Raw genomic sequence first — 15,133 nt, 5'->3', positions numbered from 1 at the left:
ATTTAGCCGTCTTGTCTACAGATAAATGGGCGCGTGTTAAATCACCGAATACTGCGGTGAAGTGGATCCAGAGGCGTCCAGTAAATGCTGTTGGATGCTCTCCTTTTTTTGCTGACTACACCGGTTGAGTCCTTCTGCTGGATCTTCTCTATTGTAGCCAATGGTGTCTAAGATGGTGTTTTCATGTCTTGGAGGCTACCTCCTCCTACATTTTGTGGGTCGTAAAGGGCTGAACTAACAGACGGGTCATTACGTTGAGTTTTACTTCTTCCTGCTCGTCCAGACCGTACACTCATTCGAAAAATTGGCGTGGGTCTGACGTGGGGTGAAAAGTTTGAATTTTATTGCAGGCATCTCTTAACTGGGTGATGGTTAGTGGGGTGGTGTACACAAAATCAGGTTGGTCTTCTGTTGTTATCCTACGCTGCGTGGTGATGGGATACATTGGGTTGGGTGCTGCCTGTGCAGTCGGTAGTGCGGGTGCTTTCCTTTTCGGGGCCTGGGTGGCTCTATTCTGACTTTCTGTCTCGTTCACGTATCGATGGGCCGTTTCATTAAGTTCCTGCCAATCGGGGCCATTTTCCTGATCTAACTGTGAGCCAAAGGTATCTCTGAACCCGTTCTGAACGGATAGTAGTGATTACAATCTTGCAATTTGCTGCCTGCACTTGGCATGGTCCACCGAACTCTGCCTCTGTTCTGTGGTGGAACTGTGGAGTGCTTGTAGAGCTGCCTTTAAATCCTCACATTGTTTTCTCAACTGTTTTGCTTGGTTTTCCGTTTCCTCTCTTACCAGAACCACACATTGCGTGTCCTGGTAGGCCTTATTGTATTGAACCTGAAAGCTACTTAGGTGAGCGAGACAAGATTGGTGTTCCCGTTTGACATCAGCCATCTCCTTGTCCTTTGCAGCTAGCTGCTCTCGGAGTTGCTTGTTTACTCTCTCACACTCGGTAACGTTTCCCTATCTACTCCTCTCTTTCTCCTCAAGCTATCTACGGAGCATCCTCACGACCGCCTCTGCCTCGCAATTGTGCCAAGCAGGACACGATTGCCATCGGCTTACGAACTCTACTCAAATTTTTCCTGTGGATCCTGGTCAGGTTATCCCACCAAGTTTGCCCTATGCTCCCAGGACCTATTTCCTCATTCGCACAAAACTCAGACCATAGGGGCCATCCTTCCCCCTTTAGGCATTTCCTAATCTCCTCTTCCCATATGGGACACTGTTCTGCTCTGTTGGTCGCTGCGACCTCGGGCTGTTGTGGACGCATAAGGCATTCCATTGCCTTCATTGCCATCTCTACGATTATCTCTGTTTCTACCGGGAATTTGGGACAAGGGAGAATAAAGCGGTGGTACAGCTCAAGCTATTTTCCGGTTTACCCAACTCCCGAAAGTTTCATGCAACAGAATTTATCGAGGTTACCTTATATCCCTTTGTTAGTACGCATGCAAATTACACATTTCCGAATCTTGGGGTTTGATTGATACTGGTCTTACGTTTGCGGTTTCTTTTAATTTGTTAATTTGGATTTCTAATTCAACCGTTTTGTGGGTTCTCCTGGAGTGACATCACTTCTGGGTCGAATCTCGGCGGAGTCGCCAATAATTGTTGCCTTTTTTACCTGCTGTAAATATGGCAATCAATAAGGTTGCCCTTCTTTGGATATCAATATTACATTGCTCAGAGTCGCAAGGTATCAAATGATACCACCACAAGGTTCAACCGGATATTGATCAAAGAGCCAAACACCAGTTAGTTCAAGATCAAGGGTACTTTATTTATACACACAATTAATCATGCAACATAGACACTACTAGTTAAACTACACCTATAAACTATGACAACCTGTACTTAACTTCAGGCACCCTGCTTAAGTCAGAGGAACAGTGGCCTTTGTTTGGGTCTGGATCTATTGGGTCTGTAGAAGTAACTGCTGCTCAGCTGGGCTCATCCGTCTGGTAGCAGACGTTGAACTTGAACTTGCTTCTGGTGGTGCTGCAATTGGAAGTAAACGTTGCCGGAGCGCCAGATCCAAGAGAGATCGAACGCATGGCGGTTTCTCGCTTTATCCTTGGGGAGTTTCGCGCCCTTTTGGGCTGTCCTACGGTTTGGACCCCATTAATTGGGTAGTTCCTGATCACTGTATTTGATTTGAGCTAATAAAGGGGCGGGAGCCTTGATGGCTGAGCATGTCCTAAGCAATCATTGACCCTGTTGTTGATGCTTCCTGTGTACAGGGAGTGGTGCCGAAATGTCTGGGATTGTATCGATTGCTCAAGTATTAGTCTTTTGGCTTACGGAGATGGGCCATCAAAATGCGAATCAGTTGGGGGTTTCGATGCTGTCTGGATTCTTTGCTCACAAATATACATTCGGGTTCTGAGTCTGCCTGAACCTCGCATTGTCCATTTTTCCCGTTATGCTTTCCGACCGTCCATGTTTCTTATTGTAAGCGGCCAACCGGGTTCGATTCCCGGTTTGGCGGACTGTCTATGTGGAGTCTGCATATCCTCCCCGTGCCTGCAAGGGTTTCCTCTGGATGCTCTGGTTTCCTCCCACAATCCCGAAAGACATACTTGTTCAGTGAATTGGACATTCTGAATTCTTCCTCCGTGTACCCTAACAGGCGCCGGAGATTGGTGACTGGGGGATTTTCACAGCAACATCATTGCAGTGTTAATGTAAACCTACTTGTGACAGTAATAAAGATTATTATTATTATTGAAATTGGCCCAAACAAGGTAACTGATGGAGTACACTCATGCCTGTTCATCATTTGTACCTTTCAGGAAGAAGCCCCTCACTTGGCTCCACCATTGAAAAGCTAGAGCTTACATTTGCAGCAGTGGAAATTGTAGAGGACTAGCCATAATTTTTCAGTCTTTCTTAGACTCGGGTGGTGCCCAAGGACTGGTGAATTGCAAATGTTACAAAATTGCATAAAATTATATTAAAAAATCATGGGCCTGGACAGAGTAAATAGCGGAAACTATTCCCACCTGTGAAAGGATCAAGAACCTTGCTTTCACTGATTTACATTGATTCCCAGTCGAGAAGCACCTTGACTTTTAAATCCTTATCCTAATTTTCAAATTTCTTTGTGGTCTTGTGCTTCCCTACCTTTGTTATTGCCTTAGCGTCACAGACCCCCTCGAGTATGCGCTTATCTCATTCTGACCTCTTGTGTTTCCCTGGTTTTAATCAGTCTAACATTGGTGGCCATAGGCTACCTAGGCCCAAATCTCCAAAATGCCCTTCCCAAATTGCTCCAATTCTCTACCCCTCTTTCATTAAGATGGTCCTTAAAATCTACTCCTTTGACCAAGCTTTTGGTGATCTGTCCTAATATTTCCTTGTGTGGCTCGATAGCTAATTTTACTTTACTTTATAATGGTCTTGTGAAGAACTTTGGATACTTCTTACAGGCACTATATAAATGTACATTGTTGACTGTGATCTTTTGTATGGAAATTCAAGGATTCCATCGGAACGGTTTATTCAGGCAATGGACTATCTATACTTACCCCTCGAAAACTCAAGCCAGTTTGCATATCTGTCTGTTCACAGTAAATAAACATTTTGAACCAGATTTTCATTATTTTTAATTCTAGAATACAATTACTTGGACGTGGCAAGGACCTGGAGCGTAAGTTGTCTTAATTTTTGTTCTTTTTCCTTGTCAGCAGATTGATATTTATTTAGCACATAGTCCCTGTCATCTGGAGATTCTAAATTAAAAAATAATGGAAATTAATAAGATTAAAGTTTGACTGAAAGAAAAAAGTTCATTGAATACCTTGGTTTTTGTTATATTACAGTTTTCATTATATGATTCTTGTAGGTAAATACTCGTGAAGATTTCAGTTGGCATGACATGATTGGGTTGGAGTCAATTGGGTTGGAGGAACTCAGAGTGAAGGCAGGGGCAAGGGACAATGTGCAGTGTCGTGATATGGCTAGTGAGGAATCTCCAATTTGGAATGATACTTTCAGAATACCTTTGACTGAAAAGATGAGGTGAACTGTGTTTTATGGTGTTTGCAAAATTCCATGTAATTATCATTTTTTGAGGTGGTAGATAACCAGAGTTTGCTCTAGCTCTAACTTACCGTTAGCAGCTTGGTGAGTTGTGCACATCTTCGCACCACTAATACTAGAAATGGGCAATCACGTAACAAATAATAAGAACTTGCCCTGCAATAAATCTGAGGAAATAAGAATAATAATAATGACTTGGATTGAATTTTGCTTTACAGCAATTGCTTATTTAATGTCATGTTACAATATGACCTTTTTCGGAAAGCTGCTTTCAACGTGTGAATTATAATTGCATAATACCTTTCCAGTAAGACGTGCTCTCTTTGTGAAGTAATTAAAATATATAATTCACACTCTCAAATGTAGTTGACTCATTAAACCACTGCATCATTCAAAACACATTGTTATACTGAAAAGAGTATCATGCTTGCTTTATTGAATGTCAGAAAGTGAAAAAAAATTGACAGATAGGAGAGATGTATGAGAGACCAGGTATTAGAAAGTGATCTGAGCAACTCCATCTGTCATGGAGATCTCCATGATCGGAAGGCCACGAAGATGTATGAGTGGGGTGTTAGTTTGGTTACTGTGATTGAGAAAATCAAGGAAGGCAATCAAGCTGGACTTGCGAGGCTAAAATAGGGATTGAAACTACTTGGGTTTATCAGAAACCGGGTGGATAGGGAGGAAAATGTTTTAGCGCACTTGGAGTTTTAAGAATCTCATTTAAGAAATGGGCAGGGTAGTGAAAAAGAGTGAAGTGACTTTGTCCGGAGGCAGGTTCCAAGCTTCCCTCGTCACCCTCCAAGGGGATTGCAGGATAAGGTGATGTCAAAAACAGGGGTTGGGGAGGAGAGGGTCTCGGAAATATATGAGGAATTGATCGAGTGGGAAAGGGTCCCAATCGGGGAGATTAAGAGGAAGTGGGAGGGGAGTTGGAAGTCGGACTATGGGAAAAGGCCTTGAGGAGAGTCAATTGATCCTCGTTGTGTGCCAGGTTGAGTCTGATCCAGTTCAAGGTGGTCCATTGGGCTCACATGACTGTGGCCCGGATGAGTAGGTTTTTTAAGGAGATGGAGGACAGATGTGGGAGGTGCGGGGGAAGTCCGGCGAATTACGTACACATGTTTTGGGTGTTTCCGAAGCTGAGGGGCTTCTGGCAGGGATTTGCAGACGTCATGTCAGAGGTCCTGGAAGAGAGGGTTACTCCGAGTCCAAAGATGGCAATATTTGGGGTGTCGGAAGATCCGGGACCCCAGGAGGGGAGAGAGGCTGGCGTTTTGGCCTTTGCATCCCTGGTGGCTTGGAGACAGATTTTGCTGGGATGGAGCCTCCAAAGTCAGGGGTGTGGGTCAGTGACATGGCAGGGTTTCTCAGGCTGGAGAAGATTAATTTCACTTTAAGAAGTTCAATTCACGGGTTCCCTGTTTCCAAACCCGGCTGATCTGACACCCCGAATATGGCCTCCCGAAGACCTGGGTCCAGTTTCATGTGCACCACTTTAGAGATTACCCTAAAAACCTCCTTCCAGTAATCCTCCAGCTTTGGACAGGACCAAAACATATGAACGTGATTGGGCCCCCAATCCCCCCCGGCAACATTCACACACGTCTTCTATCCCCTCAAAGAGCTGGCTCATCCTTGCCCCTGTGAGGTGTGCTCTATATACCACCTTCAGTTGTATCAGCCCCAACCACACGCATGAGGTGGAGGCGTTCACTCTCCAGAGCACCTCACACCAGAACCCCTCCTCCATACTCTCTCCCAACTCTTCCTCCCACATTGCGTTGATCCCTTCCAGTGATGCCTTCCCCTTTCCCAAAATCGCCCCGTAAACCGCCGACACTATCCCTTTCTCCAGTCCCCCTGTCAACAGCACCTCCTCCAGCAATATGGAGGCTGGCTCCACCGGAATGTTCTGTATCTCCTTCCTGGCAAAATTGCGAACCTGCATGTATCTAAACATTCCCCCTGCTCCAGCCCATACTTCGCTTCCAACTCCTTCAATCCTGCAATCCGACCCCCAAGAAACAAATCTTTTAGTGTCTTAATCCCCTTCTCCTCCAATCTCCGAAAATTTCCGTCCCACTTCCCTGAAATCTGTGGTTCCCCACCGAATCGGCATTTCCCTTGACCCTGCCCCCAACCCGAACTTTGGCGAAACTGCCTCCAAATTCTCAGTGAAGCTATTATTACCGGACTCAGAGTATTTCCCCGGGGCCATCGGGAGCGGAGCCGCTGCTAGCGCCTTCAATAGCATTTTTGACGGTTGAGACAAATTTTTAAAGGAAGGTTATTTATTAATTTACTCCCTCTAAACCTCTTAAATGCAATAGTTTGAAGATAGAACATAGAACAGTACAGCACAGAACAGGCCCTTCGGCCCTCGATGTTGTGCCGAGCAATGATCACCCTACTCAAACCCACGTATCCACCCTATACCCGTAACCCAACAATCCCCCCTTACCTTACTTTTTAGGACACTACAGGCAATTTAGCATGGCCAATCCACCTAACCCGCACATCTTTGGACTGTGGGAGGAAACCGGAGCACCCGGAGGAAACCCACGCACACACGGGGAGGATGTGCAGACTCCACACAGACAGTGACCCAGCCGGGAACTGAACCTGGGACCCTGGAGCTGTGAAGCATTGACGCTAACCACCATGCTACCGTGCTGCCCAAGGATGTCGAAGGAAAATAAAGATGCTCTTTTTAAAATTTTTATATAAATTTGGAGTACCCAATTCATGTTTTCTAATTAAGGGACAATTTAGCGTGGCCAATCCGCCTAGAATGCACATCTTTGGGGTGTGGGGGCGATACCCACGCAAACACTGGGAGAATGTGGAAACTCCACGCGGAAAGTCACCCAGAGCCGGGATCAAACCTGGGACCTCGGCGCCTTGAGGCAGCAGTGCTATCCACTATGCCACCGTGCTGCCCAAGATGCAATGTTTAATGGATTTTTAAAGCAGTGTCATCTTTGGCTTGCTATTTATTTGTTCATTAATGGCAGCACATACCCTACTACTAATGGCAGCACATACCCTAGGTCTCATGAGCACTTAACAGAAATGTGTATTAGGTGCAGCAGAAGGCTATCTTTTTTACCTAACACATTTAAACTGAGGTGTATTCCCAACACCTGTAAGCTCAAAGTTTTTGATGGGGTGGCCTGTTTTCAGCAGGAACATAAATCATGAATCAGTATTCATGATGTGGAGATGCTGGCATTGGACTGGGGTGGGCACAGTAAGAGGTCTTACAACACCAGGTTAAAGTCCAACAGGTTTATTTGGAATCACGAGCTTTCAGAGCCTGATGAAGGAGCTATGCTCCGAAAGCTACGATTCCAAATAAACCTGTTGGACTTTAACCTGGTCTTGTAAGACTGCTTACAATGAATCAATATAACAGTTGAAGGGAGTGTTACTGTGTCACTAATGGAGGCAGTATGTGCTACCTGTTAACAAGTATCCATTTCACGTTTTCCGATATCCACAAGTACATCCCAAGAAAAGACACTTGGGGAATCTCGTTCTAGTTTTTACAAGTTCACCAAAGTAATAATAGTGTAGAAGAGAATCACACAGCACTTTGTTAAATTGTAAACTTAATATTTAACATTGTGGGTGTACATTATGTGGCATGTCATGGTACATCTTGCATCCTGAAAATTTGTTGATAGAAATTTCATTGTTTAATATATTTTGGTAACATTGTTAGCTGACATTATCATGTTAGTTTCATTTCCCACAGTGTCTGTAATTTTATTTTGTAGGTTAAAAATCCTTTGGCTCACATTGTGCCAGCTACACAATAATGTGGAAATGGAGGTTAGTTTTTGTTCTGTTTTCTTGAGGATTGGAGCTTTTATTGTCATTTTCTTATGTGGATTAAATTTTTAAAATACCATGCTAGAAAAGATTAATCAGTCAAGTCTGTGTAATATCTTTTAGCACAGGTTGCGGTTTAATGATCGTGTTTATTTGTATAACCTCCTTATGATATAGATCTCTCAACTAGATAGAAAATCGCTGAAATAGGTCTGAAGGGTACATAATCAGATTTCATGAGACTCGTGATCTCTCTGATCCCATGCTGCATTTTAAAAACTCCACCCGCAGACCAATTTCTAGTTTGTTTCTGTTCCTTTCCAGATAAGAGGAACAATACGTTTTGAGAGAAAAAAATGCCAAAATAATGACCCTGTTTAGCTTTGGTGTCCTTGGCTTGATTCAGCTAAATTTTCAGACACATTCATCCCCCTCAATCAAGGACCAATTACATTTAATTGAGAAGTGCTTTGTACTCGGTAAACTAACATTTTGTACGCTTTATCAAGACCATTTGTCAAGCAGGGTATTGTGATTTCCCAGTTGTGCAACTGGAAAATCCATTTTGTTAAATTTTAACCTTTGAAATGTAATAGGTTTCACACAACAGTTGGAAATCCTGGTACGTATTTTTATAAAATTGAATGAAAGCTGTTTTGAATATAACTTTTTCCTTCATTAAAATGTAAGAGAATATTGGATGAATGCAGCATCTGTTCTAAATAGCTGTTAATGGCACATGCCACACACTGTCGAACTTAAATTTACATTATTAAAACTGTTTTGCACTGCAAATGGTTCAGAATGACCTGTGAATATGGTTACTTTTTTTAAAGAACAGATAGAATTTCTTTTTGTTTTTTGAAAAATATTTTATTGGTGGTATTTTCAAATATATACAGAATAGAAACGGGCAACTGCATGTTAACCATGCACAATTGCCACAATTACCCTGTACACCCCTCCAAAACATGCCCAAAACATATGGACATGACTCGCGGACTCCCTACATACCGCCCACCCCTATCCTCCACCCCTGAAAGAAATGACTCATATGCACCACCTTAAACTATATGAGACTCAGTCTTGCACACAACAAAAACGAGTTTATCCTCCCCACCGCTTCACTTCACACCCCGGCTTGCATCACCCCTCCCAACTCCTCCTCGCACTTGCTCTGGACCTCCTCCACCGGGACACCCTCCCTCCCCATCAGCTCCCCATATATATCTGACACCTTGCCCTCGCCTATCTCATCTTCGGCCACAAACTTGTCCTAGAATTATGGAAATTACAGTGCAGAAGGAGGACATTCGGCCCATTGAGTCTGCAGCGGCCCTTGGAAAGAGCACCCCATTTAAGCTCCACTGTAGCGCTGGGGGCGGCAGCCACGGAAAAGTACCCAACTCCTTCCTCAACAAGTCCCTCACCGGCAGGTAACTGAACCCTTTCCCCTTCAATAGTAAATACACCTCCTCAAGCTCCTCCAATTCCAGAAACGTACTCCCCCTCCCCAAAAACAGGTCCTGAAAATATTCAATCCCCAACTGTCCCCACCCCCAAACCTCGCAACCAGCACTGCTGGAACAAACCTGTGATTGCTACAAACTGGCGCCCACAGGGACATGCCTTCCATCCTACAGTTTTGCTGACATTGATTCCACACCCGCAACGCTGATACCACGCCTGGGCTCGTGGAGTACCTGGCTAACGAGAATGGGAGAGGTGCCAACAGTAGTGCCCTCAGACTGGTCCCTTTCCATGAAGCCCCCTCCATCCGTTCCCACACCGACCCCTCTTCCAGTACCGACTTCCATACCATAGCTCTGTTAGCTGCCCAATAATAACTGTGCAGATTTGGCAGCGCCAGCCCCCTCCCATCTACCCTTTCCAGAAACACCCGGGGAACCTTACCCACCCACACAAACCCCAGTATCATCATATTCACCCTACTAAAAAAAGTCTTGGGCACGGAAATCGGGAGATTCTGAAACACAAACAAAAACTTCGGGAGCACTGTCATCTTTACCATCTGGATCCTTCCAGCCACGGCAATAGAACACATCCCACCTCCTAAAGTCCTCCTTCATTCCTTCTACCAGTTTTGCCAGATTCAACTTGTGCAGCTGGGCCCAGCCCAAGATACCGAAAGCCCGCCCCTACCAGCCGAAACAGCAACCTCCTTAAACTCCCCCGTCATTTGCCATTTATCGGGAATACCTCATTTTCCCCATATTGAGTTTACACCCCGAAAAAATAGTGAACTCCACTAAGATCCCCATAATCCTGTCAAAACTTTCAACCAGGTTCGCAACATATAACACAAGGTCATCAGCGTACAAAGAGACTCTGTGCTCCACAAACCCACCCCCTCAAAGCCCTAAATGCCATTGCAAGTGGTTCAATCGCTAGGGCAAATGGGAGAGCACATGCCTCGTCTTTCCCAATGCAACCCAAAATACTCCGAATTGGTCCGCACACTCACCTTAAGAGTCCTATACAACAATCTCACCCAGTCAACAAACCCCTGCTCAAACCCGAAACGTCCCAGCACCTCAAGTAAGTGCGGCCAGTCCACACAGTCAAACGCCTTCTCCGCGTCCATAGACAAAAACACCTGTTCTTCCAGCCCATCTAAGGCATCATTATCTCATTCAATAACCTCCGAACATTGGCCGATAGCTGCTGCCCCTTCGCAACCATTCTCCTATCTGCACCCCCAGCACCTTCACCAGGAGCTTAGCATCTACATTTAACAACACTATCGAGCAGTACAGCCCACATTGCTCCGGGTCTTTACCTTTCTTTAAAATGAGCTAGATAGATGCCTGCCACTGTGTAGGCAAAGCTCATCCCTCCCAACCAATTCATTGTACATCTCCACTATTGGGCTCCAGCTCCAACCAAAACCTCTTGTACAACTCGGCAGAGAACCTGCCCAGGGCCTTCCCCAACTACATCACCCTCACACACTCCATCACCTCCCCCAGACCAATCGGGGCCCCCAGTCCCTGTACCTTTGCCTCATCCACCCTTGAACTCCAGCCCATCCAAAAAGTGCCTTGTGCCCTCATTCAACGCTGGGGGCTCCAAACTGTTCAACTTCCGTTAAAATGCCTCAAACACTCCATTGGCCTCCTCTGGTCCGGCTACTAGCTTGCCCCCCCTCATCCACCCTCTTTCGCCCAATCTCCCTCGCCACCACCTGCTTCCTCAACTGATGTGCAAGCATCCTGCTCGCCTTCTTCCCAAACTGGTACACTGCCCTTCTGGCCCTAACCACTGCCTTCAACACCTCCCACAATGTAGCCGCCAACACCTCTCCTGTCTTATTATGCTCCACATAGTTCTGGATAGCTACCCCTATCTTCTCACAGATCTCCTTATAGGCCAATAACCCCGTATCCAACCTCCTCTGCGGCCTCTGGGAACTCGCCCCCTCTATCCGCAAATTCACCCAGTGTGGTGCGTGGTCAGACACCATGATCACCAAATACTCGGTCCCAACCATCCCTACCAGAGTGCATCGCCCCTCCCATAATCAGTCAGTGCGTGTCGAGGCCTGAGATCTTTGCCAGGACTCTCATAAAAGCGTCCCAATTTGGGGCATCAATGTTCACTAGCACCACGGACGTCCCCTCCAACCTCCCACTCCCCATCTCAAATCTACCCGCCCCCCCCAGGTCCACCACAATGCTCCCCACCTTAAACGATACCCTCACCAACACTGTCACCCCCCCTCGCCTTCATATTCAGTCCTGAATGAAACACCTGCCCCACCCATCCCTTCCTCAGCCTCGTCTGATCCACCATCTTCAAATGAGCCTTTTGTACAACTTCATGTCTGCCTTCAGACTCCTCAAATGCACGAACACGTGCAGCCTCACTGTCCCATTTAATCCCCGAACATTACATGATATCAGACGAGTCCCCCCCACCTCCTGTTCGGTCAGCCATATATCTTCACTTTAACCAGCTTCCTTCGGGCCTTCCCAAGATGTCCGACACCATCGTCCCCGAAGCAACTGCCTCCATTTTAGCAAATCCCCCATCCTCAACAAAGAACAAGAAAACTAAAACCACCCCTCCCCCCACTGCAACAGATCTATCCTCGCTTCACTCCTATTAACTAGCCTATCCGCAAGCATGGTGGCCCCTACTCGAGGCAACTGCCAACTGCCTTCCCCCAACTCCTCGACTGATTCTCCAAATCGTCCATTTTCTCCCCCAGGTTCCTTTGGCCCTCCACCACCAGTGTTAATCTCTGCCTCCAACGAGGCCAACCGGTCCTCATGGTCCGCCACCGACTCGTACACTTTTTGGAGCAAAGCACTATGTGCCTCCAACCTCTGCTCCACTCTCAGTGGCTGCCCGAATCGGGTCGCCACCTTAGCCAGGTCTTCTGTGGCCTCCTGCCTTTGCTGCCGGAACTTGACCGTCAATACCTTCACCATCTGTTCCGCAGACCACTGAATGGGCAACGACGCCACAGAGCTCTCCTTCCTTCCTTCCTTCCTTTCCTTCTACTGCAGTCCTCAAAAGCTGACTGTTGCCCCTTTACAGTTGCACTCCTTGTTTGATAGGGCTGAGACATACCATCCTGAAGGAGAATCCTTAGCTCTAACTGTTCTTGCACTTTGTACCAGCAAACATCCCTGGGTAACAAGGGCCAAACAATTCTGCCTCCAGCAGGAGCCACCAAATGTGTGACCACTCACTCCAAGGCTACCACCAGTCCCAGATGTAATTTCTTATTAATTTATCACAAAATGTTGTGGGATTTTTATACTGCCCATTTTACTGGTCCAATTTGTGGAATTCCTTCATTTATTTTGTATGAATGGGTGGTTTCATTCCAATTCACAGTGCCTAATATAGCTTTGGAGATCAAATAAATATATTTGGCGACTGACCTGATTATTTGTCCTAAAATGCTTGAGAATGTAGAATTTTAAAATGAGTATTTGAATTTAAAGATTCAATAAACTCTATGAATAAAAGAGGATCTTGTTTTATTAACGATAATCCCACAATTCTGTATATAGTTTGAATTTTATTTGGTTGTCAATTACAAATAATTTTGACACTTCAGAGACATTGATTTTGTTTTCAGTTTCTGCCAATTTATACACCTTCCGAGGAGGAAAGGAAAAACCCTATTTTGTATGCAAACAATGTCAGAAAGGTAATGGCAAAGTAAGTATGATAATACTTATTAAATGTAAAATGAGCACATTTTTAATTCTTTATCTTTGATATTGGGAAGTGTTTTGGAGCATTGGAAACATTGCTTTGTTTCCCCCCTAGAATCTAACTCCTTATAACCTCTGAATGATGATGGTGGGCGGAATTCTCCGCTCCCCACGACGCTTGGGAGAATAGCGGGAGGGCCGACACTTTTTGCGACCTCCCCGCTATTCTCTCTTTTCCCCCCCCCCCTCCCACGTTCGCCCTGCGCCCCGAATCGCCGCTCGCCGTTTTTCACGGCGAACGCCGATTCTCCGAGGCAGATGGGCCGAGTGGCCGGCCGTTTACGACCTTTTCACGACGGCGGCAACCACACCGGGTCGCCACCGTCGTGAAACGGGCGCCAGAAGCCCGTTTGGGGCTTGTAGGTGCCCGATTGGCACGGCAGTACCACGGCCGTGCCAAGGAGGGCAAAGGCCCGTGATCGGTGGGCACCGATCGCGGGTCTTGCGTCCAAAAGGGATGCACTATTTTCCCTCCGCCGCCTCGCAAGATCAAGCCGCCATGTCTTGCGGGTCGGCTGAGGGAGAAGACGCCAACCGTGCATGCGCGGGTTGGCGCTGTCCAACCTGCGCATGCGCGGCTGACGACCGTCATCAAGGCCGAGACGCCCGGGGTCCCGCTCCTAGCCCCGATTGGGGGGGGGGGGGGGGGGAAGAATTGGGTCCCGGGAGGGGGCGCAGAGGCTGCCGTGGGTGATGGCCTCTTCCACGGCAGCCTTCCCGATTCTCCGCCGTTGCGGAGAATCGCGCCCGGTATCTTTGTGGTGAATTTGGATTCAGGCCCCGAGCCACTGGATAAAGACTCCCTTCACAGAGTGCAGAAGGAAGCCATTTGGCCCATCGAGTCTGCACTGACCCTCCAAAAGAGCACACTACCCAGGCCCATGCTCCTTCCCTGTTCCCATCTAACTCTTTAGACACTAATAAGGAGGAGATTTTTGGATATGTAAAGAAAAAATATTTCGCCCTCAATCTGGGCTGAAATTGAGGCAGGAAAGAAGCACCAATCCATTGCGTTAACAGATTTGCGATCCTGATTTAATAAAAGTAAAATCTAAATAATTTCAATATTTTTAGATAATCTCTATTAGTGTCACAAGTAGGCTTACATTAACACTGCAATTAAGTTACTGTGCAAATCCCCTAGTTGCCATATTCCGACACCTGTTTACGTACATGGAGGGAGAATTCAAAATGACCAATCCACCTAATCACCACTTCTTTCAATACTTGTGGCAGGAAACCCACACAGACACGGGGAGAAAGTGCAAGCTCCACACAGTCACCCAAGGCCGGAATTGAACCCGGGTCCCTGGAGCTGTGAGGCAGCTGTGCTAACCACTGTGCTGCCCACAGGACATCATACGCTTATGAATAATTACAATCTTAAAATGCTGAAGGAAGATAGTTGCACTCTTGAAAAATAATATGATTTATTAATGGTATAAAACACCTGAAAAACGACGCATTATCTGACCTGAAATCCACTAAAATGAAATCTAGAACACTAATTCCAATATGGTTTGACATGTGTACAAGACGAATGATGAATAAAAATATATTTAATCACTTGTATGCAGTTCCACTCAAGTTTTATAATGGTCTAGTTGAAACTAGTGGCAGTAGCATAAATTCATGATCTCCTTTGTTGCACTATGTTGTCATCAATGCAAATGTTTTTCTAATTGTCTCTTTTGTATCAGAGTAGCTTGACCCCCTCCCCCTCTCTGTGAGAGTGTTCAATCTCTACTAAACATCACACAATCAAATGCAACACCATGAATCTGCTTTTTTCGTGTTTTGTATAGATGTCTAATGTAGTGATCCACCTGCTACTTATTGTTCAGTGTATATTTTTAATATAATTTTTGAGGTTGTTGATGCTGCTGCAATTCTTAATGGAAGGGAGTGAGTAGCAATTATCAACTGTGTATTATTCATTGATGTGTGTGATTCAATTTAGTTCATTGTTTTGTATGCAAACAAAAAGTTTGGAGTA

At 45.8% G+C, this 15,133-nt stretch overlaps 1 protein-coding gene across 1 annotated transcript in view; it reads left to right on the top strand.

Annotated features, from left to right (window-relative positions):
• LOC119966027 (lysophosphatidylcholine acyltransferase 1-like) overlaps positions 1–15,133 on the top strand; it is a 275,907-nt gene that overhangs the window by 187,053 nt on the left and 73,721 nt on the right. The window contains exons 7-9 of the mRNA XM_038797177.1: positions 3,619–3,653; positions 7,831–7,885; positions 12,999–13,081. Of these exons, the coding sequence (XP_038653105.1) occupies positions 3,619–3,653; positions 7,831–7,885; positions 12,999–13,081 (173 nt within the window). The remainder of the gene's footprint in view (positions 1–3,618; positions 3,654–7,830; positions 7,886–12,998; positions 13,082–15,133) is intronic.

Source organism: Scyliorhinus canicula, chromosome 5 (genome assembly GCF_902713615.1).
Source record: "Scyliorhinus canicula chromosome 5, sScyCan1.1, whole genome shotgun sequence".
Lineage (NCBI taxonomy): Eukaryota > Metazoa > Chordata > Chondrichthyes > Carcharhiniformes > Scyliorhinidae > Scyliorhinus > Scyliorhinus canicula.
The sequence above is the reverse complement of the archived record's forward strand: the minus strand, read 5'-3'. Positions and strand labels throughout refer to the sequence as shown.